The sequence below is a fragment of the Uranotaenia lowii genome, chromosome 2 (genome assembly GCF_029784155.1).
Source record: "Uranotaenia lowii strain MFRU-FL chromosome 2, ASM2978415v1, whole genome shotgun sequence".
Classification (NCBI taxonomy): Eukaryota; Metazoa; Arthropoda; class Insecta; order Diptera; family Culicidae; genus Uranotaenia; species Uranotaenia lowii.
In genome coordinates, this window is record NC_073692.1 from 405,392,798 (window position 1) to 405,407,107 (window position 14,310).

Genomic DNA, 14,310 nt, shown 5'->3' on the forward strand with positions numbered 1-14,310 from the left:
AAAAATAATAAAATTTTAAAAATATACAGTCGACCTCTCGAGAACTTCAAATTCAGATCGTTTTCTCAATCTTCTTCATCTAAATGGTTTTTGTTTAAAATCTACTGCTTACTACTTCTGCTGTAGATTTTTTCTATAAAGTTGGAGATAATATGCTTGAACATTACTTTTTAACTGGATAACAAAATCTCGGTCTCTTGATAATTTTGATAATTTTTTTTATTAAAAAAAGGTTTATTGTGGGTTTTATTCCATGCGCACAACATATTATAGAATAAACATTCCCAAAATGAAATTAAACCATAAATAGACATAAATATCTGGCTCACTCTGCATTCAGAATTTAAAAAATTAAAACATTTTAAATATGACAAATATATCACAACTAATGATGCTTGCGATTTGCGAGGCGTGTTACCGTTGCGATATTCAACTCGGTAAAGTTTTCCTAAAATTATTCTTTATTTGTTTATTTACTTAAATTATTTGTTTATTGTTCTATGTTACTTCATTATTTTAATTATTAGTTCATCAGAGCAAGATAGATTTAGTTCAATAAAATACAGGACTCACAAGAACACAACATGTTAACACAGGTACACTGAAACAAACACACTAAATGCAGTACTAGAACGGGTATAAAAAGAACGCACAAATTAAAAAAGGTATTAGTCCAGAAGTTAAGAAAAAGTGGTATAATCGGCATGATGATAGGAAAGCTACCAAAACTAATACCAAGAAGATCTCTTTCCGCTTTGATCGCCAAGACAGCCAGTTTGCGCATCGATAGGACTTAACCCAACTATATTTTTAAGGGTTGAACTATCAAAAGTAAAAAGTTCAATAAAGTCCGATAGCGGAAAAACACCAGAGCGCAGTTGAGAAAGGCGAATCAGGTAAAAGTGGAGAGATCTTGGTAGTCCTCGCAGAAGTTTTATCGGCCTTTTATCCATCAGGACCCAAAACTTAGACCAAACCCACCGGGCGTTGCTATTTCGGTCGGTATTTTAGATGTTTTGATTGGTTGCGATTTCATCTACTTACTGATTTTCGCACCCATTGTTGCCATCCAGGTTGGTATTTGTGTTTGTTTATTTTCTGATAGCGACGAAAGGCTGCGTTGCTACCGGGTTGCTACATAAATGCATCCTGTAACAACCTACTGCTCGAATGCTATTTCTCGAATCAAGTTAGCGACTGTTGGTGCGATGATGGGTTGATGAATTTGTTGCTGAATTTACTCGATTCGAGGTTTAGCAACCATTGGTGGGCATGGTCTTAGACCAAGCCCACCAATGGTTGCTAAACCTCGATTCGAGTTCATTCAGCAACATATTTATCAACCCATCATCGCACCAACAGTTGCTAACTTGATTCGAGAAATAGCATTCGAGCAGTAGGTTGTTACAGGATGCGTTTATGTAGCAACCCGGTAGCAACGCAGCCGGTCGTCGCTATCAGAAAATAAACAAACACAAATACCAACCTGGATCGCAACAATGGGTGTGAAAATCAGTAAGTAGATAAAAACGCAACCAATCAAAGCATCTAAAATACCGACCGAAATAGCAACTTGCGGTGGGCTTGGTCTTAGGGGCATATGTTTTATGCCCTCCGGGACCAACAAGTATCGGGAAGATTCCAATCTGGTACCGCGTTTCTGCAATTTGGACCATTTTGGCAGACAATCACCTCCCGTGATACAAGATCGAATCCCGAAGGGAATCCACATCTGGAAGGCTGAACGGAATCCCATATCCGTTCCGGCCTGAGGAGCTGACAAGGAATTGGCAAAGTTACCGCCAATTCTTGTCAACTGCCTAGCCACACCCCAAATACCCGTAGCGTTCCGAAGGAGTAGCGTCAGCAGCAGCAAAGGCCGGCCCAACGAGACACACGCCACACAAAACACAAAGGTAAATTAATAAAAACACATAAAAATCAATTCAGTGGTAGAGTGTTTGATCCTTTCCGAACAGTCCTTGATCAGCAGCATTTGTAAAAGCCGACCTTGAGGAGCTCCGTTCCTGCTCAAGATCGAGCTAGCCACAAAAGAAGGCCTTGTGTGCCCACCCTCCACTGAGTCTCCAGAGGAACGACCAGGGACTCGAGGGCTTAGGTTTGGCCCCCTCTGGTCCAGACGGTAATAGGCGTGACTCTCTAAGTATTACTATGACGTCCTAACTCCAGGAAAATCTTCAGAAATAAAACATAAGTTCGGATATGCTCCAAATACCTATCATGAGTGTAGTAGGCATATGAAATCCGTCAAGTCACGTCATCTGACTCATAAAGCTTAGTTCTTTTAGAAATGAGACACTTCGTTTCGTTGATAACTAAGTTTTTTTTGTAATCCGATATGCTTAATTTTGACAGCATTGTGATGCTTGGAAAAAGTTATTTCCAATCTAATCAATTTTTATAAACATATTATTAACGCATTTATGAGATATTTACGATTCAATAGAAAAAGAAATATATAATTCCGCACACTTTCCTTCTAAGTGTATCGTTATCAAGGCTTGTGATATAGCTCAGTTGGCAAGTCTGTTGTCTCCTGAGCCGATGTCCGCGAGTTCGAACCCAAGAGCAAACATCGAACAAAGTTGTATCGGATAAATTTTTCAATAACGATCCGCCAACTGCACCGTTGATAAATTCGCGAATGCCATAAAGATGGTAAAACGACTATAATCTAAACAAAAAAAAAAGTATCGTTATCTAATTGAAAGCTGGCAAAACCTTTGTTTATACCAAAAAATACTATGCGTGAGTGGTAAGCATTTATGAACACTGTCAAGAATGTCCACAACGGTCAAATTACATGTTGAAGTAAAACACATGATCGGCAACTAAAAATGTACTGGCATCACTGCCCGAGACGGCTGTACCTGACAACACGCGATTATTGCTTTTTTTATGATAGATTGAGTTAAGAGGAAGTTTAGAAAAAAAAAAGTCTAGAACACAGTGTTAGGCGCAAGTGAGGTGAAATCGTTTCTAGCTGAAATTTATTAAATTAAACACTTAGATACTTGTGAGTATATCTCTATTCGATTAATCAACTTATATAAAAAATAAAACAAAACTTTTCTGTAGGCTAACATAACAAACATCAAACAAGCACACAACTAGGATTGCTAAATAATCGATTTAGAGCTGTTTTAAGGTTAGTCAACCATGCGCTCAACTAAATATAAACTTTGATATTTAACATAAATTGTATAATTCAGGATCACCCAAATATACCTCATTACTTCAATTACTATACCTCTCAAAATGAGGAATGTGAGACATAATGTTGGTATTAATCATTATTATTAACTCCAACTTAGATACTAAAATAAATACTTTTTTTTAGCTTTGAGCTACTGTCTACAACTGCTGCTAAGAATCTCGTTTATCTATCCGAATGAAGGTAAAGGGTCATCAGGGAAGACAAAGCTCGAATGAATCATCTCAAATTATGAATAAGCGAAAAACAAAGTGTCGATCACTGAAAGGCTCCCCGATCAGGAGAGCATATCAAAATAAAAGCTCAAGCCTATCTCACCAAGATATTTACATCTGATTCAGTTATAATTAAGTACTACAAATTTTCGATTTTAAGTTTCTTCAATCTGAATTATATCTTATTCTGATTGACAGACTTGAATGGGGTTGAGCTCATTTTCAATGATCAAGATTTTTCTCGGAAAGTCCTAAAATAAAATGATTATATCTTATTTTGATGTACGTAAAACATTTTCTGGAACACGGACATCGAAGTCAACGGCCCAAACCGTACGTTTATGAGTTTCGCTCAACAGATTCATAAAATTGAATCCAAGTTTTCGGAAACCAAAAATGGGGCATGGTTTTTGCAAATAATGTGGTTTATTGATATTCCACTTGAAATTTTTCTCGATGCACTCATATCTTGATAAGTTATAATTTTGATAGGTTTTGTTCTGTCCAATATCAAACTATGCTATCTGAATGAGATATAATCTTGAAAGGAGCATATCTAAAATTGATATAATTCAGCTATGATCGCATAGATTTTTTGATATAATTTGAGATATTTTAACATCCTACGAGTACTAGATTATAACTCATCCAGATAGGAAAAAATTGAATATCAAAATATCTCATCTTAATATAATTTAGTTTTTCTCTTCTGATCGGGTCAGCTAATTTGTCTCCAAGAGGCTAAAGGTGTTACCTAACTATCAGTCAATTAAACTGAGCCTAAAAAAACAAATTTTACTAACTTCATAACTCGGAAGCTGTTTTGCCGGTGCCGAGGCAAAACGACAAATGAGTTCTGATGAATAACAAAACTTGTAAAAAAATCAAAATAAAAAAAAATAGCATCGGTTGAATCCTGTAACGTTTCTGCTCGTGGCAAGGCCCCTGGCATATTGAAGTATGCAAAGTCATTTATGATTTGCTAGTACTCTGCTCCTAGGGAGGCAAATAAAAATGTTCGTGACAAAAACTTTTGTTTTCGCTTTTTATCAAAACCTAAGAAGGTACATACATAGGTGCTCTCATTTGTATACTTTGCAGCCTACGATCTCAACTAACTGATTTTATTTTTTAATTAATTCATGATGATTGCACACTATTTATGTCAGATTTTACTAGCTGAAATTCCTGTAAAAACGTGTTGTAATGGAGAGGTGAGTTCACCAGATGGCTCTCAGGTTCTTTCGAAAGAAAAATATTGGGCAAAAATCTAGCGGAAATTCAAAAAGAAGGTTGCATTCCCCTTCAGTACAGATTAGACGAAGTATAATAGGAAAAGAACTGATACATACATAATATGACTAAAAAGGTTGTGCGTCGGCCGATGGGAGATACCAACATCAAAGTTGAAATGTTCTTCAAAAATTATAAATATTTTTTTTTCATATTTTTTTAATGAATTATATAAAGATTACTTTCATTTCCTTCTCAGAAAGTGTTCAGATCAAACGAACGGTTTTTAAGATAATTGGAAACTGTCCCATTTTTAAATGAACTAAGCTTTAAATGAAGCCATAAAGCATGAAAAATGTAAAATACAAGTTTCTTCCAACTGTTTAAAATGGTTTTAAAGATTCAGTAAAAACCCTGAAATGAAGGGATTATTTTTCAGCAAAAGTTATCCTAACTTATTGATTTTGGTTACTCGCGGATCACTGGTAACAGAGAAAGATTTGAATTCGTATACGCTCTTTTAATCGGTTCGAAGTTGGTGGCACTTTCCAAAATCCTACAATGAGGTACACCGGGGCAAGTGCAAACGGTTTTCACCATAGTTAAACTTTCACTTGTCCTAGAAAAATATGAGAATCTTCAAAAATGATCAATTCTCGTTCGTTGCATCAATAAAATATTTCTAAACAAATTCCCATTGAAAGCGAAAAATTAAAAAACGTTGATAAAAAGCAACGGCCCTTTTGTGAAAAAATTTCTAATTTTGCACTTGCCCCGTTTATGGGGGCAAGTGCAAACGCAATGCTTTTTCCAAACTTATTCAAAGATGTGCCATTGTATAGTTACTAAAACGAATTTCATACATGTTCCGGTATGTTTTATCAACTTTTTTTTTATACATTGGTTGTTTTTCTGCAATATTAATTACTTTTTGGAACTCCAGTTCCGCTGACTGTTGTTTGTAACAAAACACCTTCATTTGCCAAGGCATAACGGAATTTTTAATATCCGCTTCAGATTCAACACTTAGGATACCCCTTCTGACCACTCTAATCTAATGCTGAACCATTTTGGAGATGATTTTTTTTTATGTCTGATGTTACATGGCTTAAAGGTGCGTTTGCACTTACCCCGCAGTGTGGGTTGACAGGAGTGAATATTATTTTAACAATTTTCAGGGTGTGCTAAAATTTTTCATAAATTTTCTGCTTTCACTTTCACAGGGGTGAGCAACCTTTTCACCCAACGGGTCACATTGATTTTTGAATATTTTCGCCGCGGGCCGCACTTAAAGTAACCCTTGTCAATATTTATTTTTCTTAAATGATCTCAATATCAAAATAAACGTCAATGTTTGATAACAAATACATAAACATGTTAATTGTTTTTTTTTTTGAGTAAAATGACTCAATTTGGCCATGTTTGGTATGAATTTTCGATAAAATTTTTGAGCCTATAACAAAAAACCGTCCCATATTTATTGAGTAAAATTAAAGAACTAATATTAGACCAGAGAGCTTCAGAGCCAAAGGGGTATTAGAGTAAAAATTATCGATTTTGTGTTAATAATGCCCAACGATTCTATACGTTTAAAACTTTATTTGGATTGATTATATTCAGATTTTTAATTTTTTTTACATGCTTTAACTTTTGAAAAAAATCGCCTATTTTCAAAAAAATTATTTTTTTTGTTTCGATTATTATCGTTTTACCATACTTAAGGGATTCGCTACTTAATATCAACGTTGCAGTTGGTTGACAGTTATTTAAAAAATTATCCGGTATAAATGTATGAACACAACAACTTGAAAGCGTGTTTTCTCGAAATAAGTTTTTTTGCACTTATGCCCCCTGGCTCAAAAGACTTCAAATGTAGTTCTGTCAAGAAATCAGATTTATTTTTTCGGTTACTTAGAAGCTGAGTCATGTAGATGAGAAATCTTGTACCGCTCACCAAAATCGCTTACCAAAATGTGGAAAGTCTTATTGACAATATTCAAGAAAAAAGTATTTAACTTGTGAATGATCTCATTTTAACAGCTGGGTTAGGAAGCGAACTAGAAACTAGCGTTTTTGCCTATTTATCACACAACCTTATCTTGCATTTGCAAGTGAAATGCATATTGGAACAAGTCACCGATATATCAACTATTCACGGTTAGGCATGGACTATTGTTCCATGAGAATAAGGAAAAAATGTAAAAATAACTTCAATATGAAAGAAACACGAGCACACATCTCTGGTTTATTGCATCAAACGACATTCCAATCAATTCAATTCAGTATAATTTTTGGAAAAAAATGATAGACAGCTGAAATATTTATAGCTTTAGTCAACAGGTGGAAAATAACCCTGAGTGCAAGAATAATCGATTTTGAGTTAATAATGTAATTGTAATTGTAATTGTTTCTTGATTCAGTGACGATAACCTTTTTGTAAAATTACATTGTATCAGGTCAAGGAGATTTCAGTGGGAAAGCAAATAGAACAATGGAATGAAGAACAATGGAATGAATATAATGATAATGTCAAATGATTTTTCATATTTCGAACTATATTTAGTGATTTTTTTCAGATTATTTATTTTTTTTATAAATATACCTTTACGTTCGAAATAAAAACACAAATGCGAAAAGAGTATGAAGTATAAGTATGTTTTCTCCAACTAAGCTTTTATGCACTTGGCTCCAAGGGCCTCATTCATAGTAAAAGTAAAAATTATGTTACTTATATGTTTTTCTTTATGTAAACAAAATGAAAAAATAATGGCCGATTGTCACGTAAAATAACTGATAAGACAAAAGCATAATAAAACATTCACGAAAAATAGACCTGGACTGTACATAAGGTATGACTCTTAAGGAAAAGTGAATTTTCCCTCCCATTTCCCTGCCCATGCTTGGTCGTTACGCTCAGAAGAAGAACAAAAAGTTGAGAATTTTAACAACGAAATTATATTTTACAAAATCAACATGAAATTCTGAGAAACTTTAAATAACCAATTTTGTACAATTTGATCCAATATTTGGATCCATGAACTGACTGGAATCATCCTTTTATTTTCAAGCCTCATATTCCTGTCTATTTTAAGTTAAGTCATTCAAAATATTATCAATTATTTTGGGAATGAATGTTCCACACATTTCAGTCGTTTGACGGTCAACCTATAGTTGTCTAAATAGTTTATGTAAAATTTTGTGTGGTTCCAAAAATTACACAAATCTTTTAAGCCAACGTTCATGAGATCGAATCCTAGTCATGGCATACATAAAGGGTGTACCACATAAAATTGCATCACAGAAAAAAATGCTGTAAAAATAACTAGTCGACCGATTCTTTTCAAACTTTAAGACAATCAACTTTAAGAAATAGCACATAAAAACGCATTTGTTTGTTTTCGATGCAAAAAAGGAAAACTTTTCGTCATTATTTCTTTTATAACTTTTAAAGAATTTGTAGGCCTAATTTGGTGTCTTCAGATGAAAGTAGCATCCTAAATTGGGCTATACAATTGAATTTTTTGCAGAATATTCGAAGATGCAGACTGAACTTTAAGACACCATTTAAAGTTAATTTTAAATTTTGCTTGTTTTAAGTCATTACTAAAATTTTTCTGAATATTTAATTTAATAAAATTGAAATGCGTTTTGATGAGATATTTTACGATTTCCGTCGAAAAATAACAGAGTTTCGTAGCTTTGAAATATGGTTTTATTTTATTTACAAAAAAATCTAACCGAATCTAAATAACTTGAAAATAAGAATGTTTAAAATCTAAAAAAATGCATGTGTTTTTTAAGTAGTTAACTGCCATTCCAAGCTAAACTGTTCCATGTGACTTTTGGGTCATTTTCACTTTTTGCTGGAAATGGTTCCTTTTGGTGTTAACTTTCTAATAAAAACACAAACAAGTATACTTTATTCTGAATTTATACGAAATTTTCATCAAGGTGGTTGTCTCTATGTTCATATTTCTACTTAAGAATATGTCACACTAGAGAAAACTCTATGAAAAATGCAAATTTTTATGAAAAAATCCTGTTATTATGAGTTTAAACTGTTAAATACAATGTTATTCACTGAAAAGAATACTAAAGTAGAGGGCGGGGGAGGAGGAGCCTTTAGTGATTTATATAGAAAAAATTTACCTTACTGGTTCGATACTCAATACACATTTTTCTCGTTTGCACATTTTTTCACATGGGACAACTTTGCTTAGAACGGCAGTTAAAATAAATCGAATTTTCAATTTTTGATAAGATCTGAAGACCCCCGGCGCAAACCAGTCAGATAGTTAAAAAAAATCCCCATTTTTAAGATGCTAGCCATCATATCCTTGAAAAATGTACGCTTAGCTTTAAGTGAAAAAGAATCTCTTCGAGGCAACATCAAATTTCATTGAGTTGGTTTTCGTTTTAAATTTCATAACTGTTGATGTATCTATCTCTAGAATTTTTTAGGACGTGAATTTACGATAACATTTTTCTTCAAAAATTACAATTTGAGCAAAAAAGGTAGAAAATTTTAGCATGTATGATTCCTATAAAATCTTTTAGGTAAAGAATTTACAATTTCAAAACTTCAAAAGAAAAGCTGAATAAACATACATATCTTGAAATAAACATAATGACACCCAGTACGGGAAAGGGATTCGAACCTATACCTCTTTGTCAGATGAGCGATCACGTCATGACGCTAACCAAATGACCACCGAAGCGTCCTTCAGTGTTTTTCGAGTCCTAAAAAAAACACTAATATTATCTCCACTCGATCGGTTTCTCATCTTCATTTAAACCGATGAAATCAACGTCAGCAGCAGCAGCACTATCAAAATAGGAAGGTGGATAATTCGCCGACTCATGAAGAAATCGTTAGAATTTACCCTCGAGGGCTCCCGGAGCTCTGGAGCTCCCAAGCGGAATTTGGTCAAACCGGAGCTTGGATTTACCGGAAAAACACACAACCATAGTCAGTCCATATCAGAGATACATAGGATCGTATCGGCCTGGATGGGAAAAACCTGATAGTAGGTACTCCCTCAACAGCCCACTACCGAATCGGTTCTTGATGACGCCCCGAAGGGACCCCTCCCCTCTTTTCGCTGATGGTCGTCGTCCAATCTCCATCGGTGGTGGTTTTCCGTTATTTTTTCCGGAGGCGGTTGGTTTCGGCCGTTCAGTCCCTGGAGTTCGGGAAGCAAAACCAGCGCTTCCACTATGAGTACCTACTCTTACACTCAAACAAGCAGCAGCATCAGTAGTACGACAATGATGATGATAGAATTTGCATAAATATGCAAATCCAGTTGGATTTTTTTTCTTTGCTGTCTTGCTGTCTGTGCTTTGTGGTTTGCGGTTGAGGGAGTCAAAATTTTCTAAGGGGGTGTGGGTGGTATGAAATCTTACCTTGTATGAAGATGAACATCAGCAGAAGCAGCATCTGGGCGGCCATCACCGGTAGGTTCCAACTTTTATCCAACATTTTTCCTAAGCTCTTATTTTTCTCGTAGGAAAAATTGCTTCGTTTTGCTGGTTTCCACTACTGGGTCGTCGTCGTTGAAGATTCGGAGACGGGGTTCAGCTTAATCCTTGGAGAACCTTTGAAGACTCACTCGGTTCTAGCGGAAGGTTGAAAAACACTTGGAACAGCACACTGTTAAACACTGTGTAATTTTTCTCTCACTTCTGCACACGATTTTCCGAGATATGGAGCGACAATGTTGTTCGCCGATATTTTTTTTTCCTTTGTTGGCCCCCACAAGTTTACCCTAATCAATCAAAAAATTTGCGATATTTTTTCTTTGGTGGCTAGCCGGGCGCCAAGTTGTCCTCTGGATTTTTTGGGCCTCGAAATCGGTTGGCGGCAACGTTTGCAGCTGACAGCTTTCAAATTTGGGGTACAGACCGGCTTTCTCGTGAGTGGGATCTTCTTTCTTCACGCTAGGAATGGTAAAGGATTTTTTTTTGTTTGCTCAAAGGACAACACGAAGCATTATGGTTTTTATTTCACTTTTTTCCGATTCCAGCTAGTAACTAAAAAAGAACAATCACTTTATATTGTTATCGGATTTCACTTTCAACGGCTTATCTTCAACCGTCAAAAAGGTGCGGGGGAGTTTTCTCAAGAATTTTTCGACTCGATACACTTTTTATTTTGACGGCTGGAAAACTTTCACCCACTCGATGCGATGGCGATCAAATGAAATCAGTAAAAGCGACGTTATCAAAAGCAAAAGACGAACCGGGGAGCACACTTTGGGTTGTTTTCATCCACCCTCTCCAACGAAGGATGGCCACTTCAGCTGCCGGCGCCTGAAGATGATGGATTTTTGCTCTTTTTTGCTTTCGATCACACTTGCGATGAAACTTCCACGAAACGCTTTGTACGAAATGTGATATTTCTTTTTGCTCTTCGAAACGACGAAGATAAAAACACACTCACTTGGATCAGTAACGGATGGGAAAACAAGGAAAAGAAATTTCCTGGTTCTGTTTCTCTCGAAAGACGCCGAACTTGATATTAAAATCGATTAATTTCACCTCCGAGGATGATGGTTTCAGGTTTCCTTCTTGATACTCAACGAAACAGAAAACTTAAATCAATAAAAGCTTCACCTGGGGCAAGATCCTCTTACACAAACTTCTAACGGTCAAACGAATCCAATAAACCGTTAATCAACGAACCGAAATCAGATCCTCCGAAAAGTAGGCAACATCCATAGCACTTCCCACCAAACACGCGTTTGCTAATTAATCCATGTGATAGATTTTCCCGAAACAAACAAAAAACCGATCGACACACGATTCACACTTGCTGTGCAGCCCACAAGAAGACAATCGCTTTTGATCCCGGCAGGCAAATGCAATCCTACAACCTACTACAATGTATCGGAACAACACGCGACACCTCCAGCGAAATGCGCGCGCGAGACGAGAGACAGACAGACCGAGAGATGCTCGACAAACGACAAACGTCCACGACGACCACGGTGATATGACGGATTTCCGCGGAGCGAACGTACCACACGGACACAGTATACGATTACAGCACAACCGATCCAACTTACCGCTACAGACTGACTGATTTCAGGCTGGAAGCAGCATGAATGGTGCAACCCCCGATTCCCGAAAGCCGATTCCGTTCCGAATTCTAGCCGAACCGACGGACAAACCGACACAACACGGCGGAAGCGAATAAACACACGAATGAGGGAGGAATAATTGTTTAGTTTTGTTATTCCCTCTTTTCCGAGGGTTGAACGACTAGCAACACTGCACTCGGTGCTGTTGTAGGGTTCCTTCTACATTTGGTCGTGAACAGCTGTTCGCATCCTTTTTGGATGAACTTGAATCAATGAGTCGGATGAATCCTAGGATCTTTGAGCTTCGGGAAATGTTCGGAAACCGAAAGTGGATGAATGTTTACGGATGAATTCGGGTAAAACGGATTCGGAAAAACTTCACACGAATGATTGTGATGATGTTTACTTCATAGAAAATGAAAACAAAATACAGAATGTATGTGAAATAATAAAAACACTTGCAATCAAGAATAACGTATGTAACTGCATTCGAGGAAATGAAAAGCCGATCGACAAGCTGTTTAGTTATGTGAATAGTTCTGTGAAATGATTAGGATTGCCTGTTGATAAGAACATTGTACTTATAATGGATTGATTTTATGTAATGGGGGAAGTGAAACTAAAGTTTTTTTTGGTGAACCATCGACCTTTTTTTGGGAATTTTATCAATGAGCATTACAGATTTTAAAAGATAGACGGATAAACCCTAGGAAGAAAGATACTAATAATTTAGAAAGAGCGAGAAGCATTTTTTTGAATAGAAGCTTGATTACATGCTGCAATTTTGAACCCTCACATGTGTATCCACATGGTCGAACCATCCATAATCAACTGCATCGCAGAACGAAGTGCCGGTTCCATTAGGTTCTTCTTCTACGATACAGTTGATTAGTGAGGGACAAAAATTTTAGTATGTGGTCGCTTCTTTAAAAAAAATGCTCTTCTCTTTTTTCACCTTATTAACTTTCTTCCGTCTATCATTTAAAATCTATAATGCTCACTGATAAAGCCGCTCAAAATTTCGGTGATTTCTCTCCTTTAAAATACAAATCTTCGATCATAATCTCTTGAACGTCATCGTTTGTTATTGTGTGACCAAAAATACCAATCGCTATTATAGTTATTTTTACATGTTTATGCCCTCCAGAGCTACTTATATTTCGAGGTTATTGCGAAACGCTTAGCCATAATCCGGTTCGAAGGACCAAATTTTTTGTCTTGATTCGGCCTGAGCACATGCCGAGTTCGATATTCAGTGGGTTGGGGAAGGAATGATAAAGATGGGTGTGAGAGCGCTGAAGGATGGCAAAAGAGATAGGATTCTTTGCATTTAGAATGGTAATGATCAAAATTCTATAACTGCTTAACAATTTGTAACATTTTGCAACAATTCGCAAATTTTCTCTTTCTCTGGGCACTCCGGGGTTTCTCTTATTTGAACTCAAATATACTCATCTTCCGCACAATTTTGCCACAATTTACCCCAATTTCAATCATTGATTGTATGATCTTTGACGTATCTTCTCTTTTGATCTCAGTTCTCCGAAGAGCGCACATTCTACTCTGCGTTTTCTAATTCTTTGGATCCTTAACTATGCACTCTGTTATCCCTTTTTTTTAAATGACTCTACTGGAAGTTTGACGGCTTGTAACTTTATTCGGGTGCAGCCAAATAAAAAAAAATCTTAGGAGACCCTCAAAGAATTCATTAATTCTTTAATTTTGCATCATTACTTATTTATGGACGAACCCTGGAAAAAACTCCCTAATCAAAACTTAAGAGTCAATTTGACACTCCTCGCTTAAAACCGTTATATCTCAATTATTTCTCAACCGATTTGTACAAAATTTATGTTTTTTTTTTTTTTATTTTGGTGTGTAACTCGAATATATTGTTCATAAATAATTCACCTTCACCACTTCAGAAAAAAAGTCCGAAAAAACATGCTTTGGAAAAAAAGACTTTAGATCACCTATGAAATGCTTAAAAAATGTCTGAAGCTGAATACGTTGCTCACAAGAATATATATATTTTTTGAATTTTTGTCAAGCTCATGACCCCAAAAAATGTAAAAAGTGGTGTGAAAACCCTATTTTTCAATCAATGAACCGTCTAAATTGTTTAAGTCACTCTAGCTAAATTTTGAGAAAAGGATTGAAAAGTTTACGTTCTTTGGCACATTTTCGTAATTTTAGATTTTCAAAATATGAAACACAGAATTTTGACGAATTTTAAAAGGTAGCTGTTTTTCGAAGTTTTTGTCAAATTGGAATTTCTGAGATTTACTTGCACTTAAATTCAATTTTACATTGTATTTTAAGTATATTCACGCAAAATTTTCGCATTAAATTTTTATTCACCACCAAGGAAATTTTATACCGATTCTAGATGTGTAATAACATTAGCGCTTAAATACTTTACACAAATATGAAAAATATGAAACGTAAAGTTGATCCAGTGGATTTACGCGGACACTTGCGTTTTTATCTTTCAATGCCAAAAATACTCAACTGTTACGATACACCCTATAATTTTGTTGCTTTT

At 35.7% G+C, this 14,310-nt stretch overlaps 1 protein-coding gene across 2 annotated transcripts in view; it reads right to left on the reverse strand.

The window, feature by feature from the left end:
- The window catches only part of LOC129743829 (lachesin-like), a 573,951-nt gene extending 562,181 nt beyond the window's left edge, over positions 1 to 11,770 (reverse strand). Inside the window, exon 1 of one of the 2 annotated variants that reach the window (XM_055736027.1) lies at positions 10,090 to 11,770. In XM_055736027.1, the coding sequence (XP_055592002.1) occupies positions 10,090 to 10,165 (76 nt within the window). In that variant the 5' untranslated portion in view covers positions 10,166 to 11,770. The remainder of the gene's footprint in view (positions 1 to 10,089) is intronic. The other variant, XM_055736028.1, reaches the window with a different exon arrangement.
- Positions 11,771 to 14,310: the final 2,540 nt, after the last annotated feature.